This window comes from Tachyglossus aculeatus, chromosome X5, assembly GCF_015852505.1.
Source record: "Tachyglossus aculeatus isolate mTacAcu1 chromosome X5, mTacAcu1.pri, whole genome shotgun sequence".
Classification (NCBI taxonomy): domain Eukaryota; kingdom Metazoa; phylum Chordata; class Mammalia; order Monotremata; family Tachyglossidae; genus Tachyglossus; species Tachyglossus aculeatus.
Genome location: NC_052097.1, coordinates 7,506,216 through 7,512,215, shown reverse-complemented (window position 1 = coordinate 7,512,215; position 6,000 = coordinate 7,506,216). Strand labels below are relative to the sequence as shown.

Below are 6,000 nucleotides of genomic sequence, written 5' to 3'. Positions count from 1 at the left end.
CACATCATTAATACAATAAATAGAGTAATAAATAGAGTTATAAATCGTGACTCAGAAAGAAATCTTAGGGTATTGTTGACTGGATGTCAACTTGATGTTGAATGGCAACTGAAAAAGATAGCAAAATCCTAGGCATAATCCAAGACCTAAAACGAAAGACAATAATTATGCCATTGTTAAAAAAAACAACAAAAGAAAACATGCTCTGCCTGCACTTAGCATACTGTTCTGGTTAATACACTTAGAGACATAACAGAGATGGGGAAAAGTAGTAAAGGATAACTAAAATGATCAGGAGCAGTCTCTGAATGAGAATCAAGTAAATAGATTAGGCTTCTTCAATCGGGAAAAACAATCAGTCAATGGTATTTATTTAGTGTTACTGTATGTAGAGCACTGTACTAAGCGCTTAGGAGAGTACAGTACAACTGAGTTGGTAGACACGTTCCCTGCCCACAAGGAGCTTGCAGCCTAGACTTCACAAAGTGTGTCTAATTTACAAAACCATGAGGGCCAAAAATAGAACTGTTGTTCATCAAATCCCTTTGTATGGGGTGAAGATGTTAGTCTTTGACTGCCACTATCAGAATAGGACTAACCGGGCTTGGTGGATTATTGGTCTAGCCCAATAATGTCATTGTTTATATTCTTATTTATGGGAAATTGGAACTCCATTCAACATTGTAATGTAGTCATAGAGGGAAGTCATCTTTTTTGTTTTTATTGACAGAAGTGCTCATTAACATGCAACACTAGAAAAATATTCAATATTTTATTAGGTTTGGACAACATCAAATATTTAATCAAAATACATGTTAAAGTTTGAAAAATGTAAAAGACAAAATACTATTAGCGTAGCACAAAGGGAATTTAAATTTCTATAACTGTAGCAAAAATGTATAAAGTTTTTGCTTAATTGATCATTCCAACCCACACTAAAAGTAAAAATTGAAAAATAAATAACTTTAAAAAGCCATGTCCTAGTCCATGTTAGATGGTTTCATTAGGTCTGAAAAAATAAAAACTTTGTGATGTAACTAGAGAAATCATTTCAGTACCATCGTGTGTTCAATCTGCACGTAAGAACTATTTAGGTTTTTTTAATCTACAATGAGAAATTGTTCTTCTAAATGTGACTTTCAAGAGCAGATTTAAAGCACTACAGGATACTATGTTTGTAAATCTATGAAGGGTTGAACCTAGTCTTTTTCCATTATGAGTGTGAGATAAGACAGCCTCCAGTATCCTTAGTTCCTGGTCTTCATTTTCCTGACCAAAAATAAGGTTAAACTGATTGATTCACCTACTGCATTAACAGTGTCTGTTTCTCACACACACACATAAACACACACACACACACATGCACATAATCCTACCAAATTTAACTCTTTCATTGTTGGGTTGAGATATTTTGGAAGGATAAAGTATTTCAACGAGCGCTGATGATGAAGAAAAAAGACATCATTTGGGCTAGATCTACTTCTGATAATTTTGAATGTACATCCACATATATATCTATCCATCATTTAATCAATCAATCAATGGTATTTATTGAGTGCTTACTATGTGCAGAGCACTCTACTAAGTGCTTGGGAGAGTACAATTCAACAGAATTAGTGGACATGTTCCCTGCCCATGGCGATCTTAGTGCATTGTTCCTGTGCTCAACACCCTTCAACACTTAGTACAGAGCTACTGAGGCAAATTGTGGAGCCAGTGAATATTCTACTTAGCTGTTAAGCATCAGGGATAGCCATTAGGAAATCATAATAAAATTAGCCCTGCATAGTCCGAGCATTTGAAAAGGGACTCCACTATGAAAATGTACTTTAAATTGCATTCACATTACGTTAAAAGTTTAAAAGAAAGCCTAAAACTAAAATCAAACATTATATAGAAAATAAATATTTTGAGGCCTGAAACAATGTTCTCCAACATAAATTTCTATTCTTTAATTACAATTCTCCTTTAACCCACTGAGTCACTTAGTTCTTCCTTGGGTCTCAGTGACATCACTGATAATCAAAATTAAAAAAAAAAAAAAGATTTCCAGACAAATTTCACCAATTCTCAGCTGGTTGCAATTTCTTCAGGAACTCTCTGAAAAAATGTTTCCAAACCACTTGCTGAAGAGGATGGTGTGCTGTGTAGTGCTTTTTTTTTTTTTTGCAAACCAGTTAGTGCAAATACTTAAAGTGTATTCTAAAAATGGACAAAATATCAACAATGCAATATTTTAAATGCCATGGTATCTTCTTAAATAACTACAAAAATACTGCAACAGCTCTTACCTTCAACTCAGACAAAATGAATACCATTTTCTCATGTGACAAACTAGTAAAATCTTTGAGACTTAATTTTCAAAGAAAGATTTACATAATAAAGATATACTAAAAATCTACCATATCATTTTCAAGTATCTGATAATTAGAAATATTATTGCCAACATTTGTGCTATAGTCAAAGCCGGAATTCCAGGTTATCGAGTTAGTCACATCGCAACCTACTGGGGTTAAGTGTCTCACTGAGTTTATGAATTAGAATTGCTAACTCTTCTGTGGCTTGGGATTTGTCCTCCAAAAGTTCATAACGAAGACTGGAGATATCTTGTTTGATTTCCTTCAGTTCACCTGTATTGTTTGTATAAAAAATGCCAAAAACATATTTAGCCGTTTGTTCCCTTATTTAGAAAGGAATCACATGTCACTGTTATAATTCCTAAATTCCGCAAACCTCATTCCCCAAATTCCTGTAGCACATATTCAGTTTTCCTCATAAAAAGGGCTCAGTTCAGTAACCAATGCTTTTTAAAAGCATAAATGTTTAATGTGTTTTAAATGAAATGTATACAGAGAAACCTGAGTGATGAGATGAAAATTTCCCCACAGAGATGAAGTTGCTGGCAAGGCAGGAGGGCAGAAAAATATCTTGAGTCCAAAGAATTGCTTGTCACTTGCCTATCTTACATTATGAGAATGAATTCAATATTGTCTAAAAACATCTCTAAGGCATTGAATATAATCAGTAGCTCAGAAAGAAATCCATGGAGCATTTAGTACAGTGCTGTGCACACAGTAAGCGCTCGGTAAACTACGATTCATTGATGAACAATTTACACTGCAACCCCCTGATTAATGGGACTCAAAAGATGCTAGATGGAATTAAGCTGCTTCTCACCTCCTCAGTAATCTTCATTAAAATAACCATCACAATAACAAATGGATATTCAGGAGTATCCTAGATTTTTAAGAGTTCTGCAATATAGTAAAACAATTTTCTAGAATTTGGGATGCTCACCTTCATTGACTTCATCATTTTCTTTGTCTACCTGTGCCTTCAGAACATAACGCTTTATCAGTCTTTTCATGATTTGCTGAGGTGGAAACAGAAATGATTACATCACTGGTTAAACATTGGACAGTCAATCCTATTCTTCAGAGAGTTTTAAAGTAAGTAAAACAACTCATAACAAAGAATAAAAGTTCAATACCATCTATAGTATTTTTTGTTTGAAGTGGAACAAGTTAGCATTCAGAACATGTGCTGTTCCTCACTCATATGTACTGCATAAGGTTGGATTTTAACTTTAGTGACTGTGTCTGATCTGATAATGCTGTATCTAGCCCAGTGCTTACTCTGGTTTGTGCTTAATGAATGCCAGAATTATTATTTTGAGGCAAGATCTCAATTATAGGCTAGTTGAAAATTTTCACCCTCAGGACTCGTTTCAGTAGCAACAACTCCTCACATAAACAGAGGTTTAGTGAATTATTTAATATTAATGAAAAATAGGATATAATAATAATGATTATGGTATTTGTTTAGCACTTACTATGTGCAAAGCACTGTTCTAAGCGCTGGGGAGGTTACAAGGTGATCAGGTTGTCCCACAGGGGGCTCACAGTTTTCATCCCCATTATTATTCTTTACTGATCAGAATGGAATATGATTGGGGCACCAGAATATAGTATATTTTATCAATTTGTCTAGGAAACAGTTTCTTTAGAAAAGCCCAATTAATTGTACTCAAAATGTCTTGTCTTATGCTGTCAAGTCGTCTCCGACCCATAGCAACTCCATGGACACATCTCTCCCAGAACACCCACCTCCATCTGCAATCAATCTGATAGGTGTAGCCATAGAGTTTTCTTGGTAAAAATACAAAAGTGGTTCACCATTGCCTCCTTCCGTGCAGTAAACTTGAGTCTCCACCCTCGACTCTCTCCTATGCCGCTGCCGCCCAGCACAAGTGAGTTTTGACTTGTAGCAGCTCGCCTTTCACTCACTAGCCACTGCCCAAGCTAGGAATGGAATGGGTATGCTCTGCTTGAAGGCTCCCTCCCACAGACATGACTCGTGGAGTACTGGAAACTCTCCAGGTGCAATCAACATGTACTTCCCATTAAAAATCACTCAATCTCATTTATTCAACACTTGTTGTGTTTCCAAACCACTTGCTGAGGAGGATGGTGTGTTATGTAGTGCTTTTTTTTTTCTAATTTTTTTGCAAATAAGTGAGTGCAAATATTTAAAAACTTAGTTTTGAAATATCTTAAAAATTCTTAAAAAGCACAGTAGTAAACATTTGGAAGAGTACAATATAACCACTCCATTCATCTCTATAATTCATCGCTGGTGTAATTTTTTTTTCCAAGGGAAGAATGCTTAAAGAATGCTAACACAGCTCCTTGTAAATTCACATTGTAAAATATGCTTTGCAGAATCAGTCGCCTATACAGTATGTGGTTAAAAAAATTTAGAAATCAGTTTTAAACTCAAGTTTTCCCCAGATGCCACTGCACTGCAGAAGTTATGAAAGAACTCCCAGTTCTCCAGTTTTTATTTAGGAAGAAAGTTAATCTGTACTTTAAGAACAGCCTAGGAATGGCCATGAGATGGGGGTGGAAGGTAATAATAATAATTGTGGTATTTGTTAAGCATTTCCTATGTGCTAGGCACTATACTAAGTGCTGGGGTAATCAGGTTGGACACAGGCCCTATCCCACATAAGCGTCATATTCTTATCCCCATTTTACTGTTGACGGCACTACCATCCTTCCCGTTTCACAAGCCCGCAACCTTGGTGTCATCCTCGACTCTGCTCTCTCGTTCACCCCTCACATCCAATCCGTCACCAAAACCTGCCGCTCTCACCTCCGCAACCTCGCCAAGATCCGACTTTCCTCTCCATCCAAACCGCTACCCTGCTGGTTCAATCTCTCATCCTCTCCCGACTGGATTACTGCATCAGCCTCCTCTCTGATCTCCCATCCTCCTGTCTCTCCCCACTTCAATCCATACTTCACGCCGCTGCCCGGATCATCTTTGTGCAGAAACGCTCTGGGCATGTTACTCCCCTCCTCAAAAATCTCCAGTGGCTACCAATCAACCTACGCATCAGGCAAAAACTCCTCACCCTCGGCTTCAGGCTTTCCATCACCTTGTCCCCTCCTACCTCACCTCCCTTCTTTCCTTCTACAGCCCAGCCTGCACCCTCCGCTCCTCTGCCACTAACCTCCTCACTGTGCCTCGTTCTCGCCTGTCCCACCATCGACTCCTGGCCCATGTCCACCCCCTGGCCTGGAACGCCCTCCCTCCACACCTCCGCCAAGCTAGCTCTCTTCCTCCCTTCAAAGCCCTACAGAGAGCTCACCTCCTCCAGATGGCCTTCCCAGACTGAGCCAACTCCTTCCTCTCCCCCTTCCCACCCCCCCCACCCTACCTCCTTCCCCTCCCCACAGCACCTGTATATATGTTTGTACAGATTTATTACTCTATTTTACTTGTACATATTTACTATTCTATTTGTTTTATTTTGTTAATATGTTTTGTTGTGTTGTCTGTCTCCCCCTTCTAGACTGTGAGCCCATTGCTGGGTAGGGACCGTCTCTGTATGTTGCCAACTTGTACTTCCCAAGCGCTTAGTACAGCGTTCTGCACACAGTAAGCGCTCAATAAATATGATTTGAATGAATGAATTTTACAGATACAGTCACTGAG

General features: G+C 38.1%; 1 protein-coding gene across 1 annotated transcript in view; it reads right to left on the bottom strand.

The window, feature by feature from the left end:
* Positions 1-1,593: 1,593 nt before the first annotated feature.
* The window catches only part of TRPC3 (transient receptor potential cation channel subfamily C member 3), a 58,552-nt gene continuing 54,145 nt past the window's right edge, over positions 1,594-6,000 (bottom strand). The window contains exons 11-12 of the mRNA XM_038769360.1: positions 3,298-3,373; positions 1,594-2,630 (exon numbers count right to left, since the gene is read on the bottom strand). Of these exons, the coding sequence (XP_038625288.1) occupies positions 2,488-2,630; positions 3,298-3,373 (219 nt within the window). The 3' untranslated portion in view covers positions 1,594-2,487. The remainder of the gene's footprint in view (positions 2,631-3,297; positions 3,374-6,000) is intronic.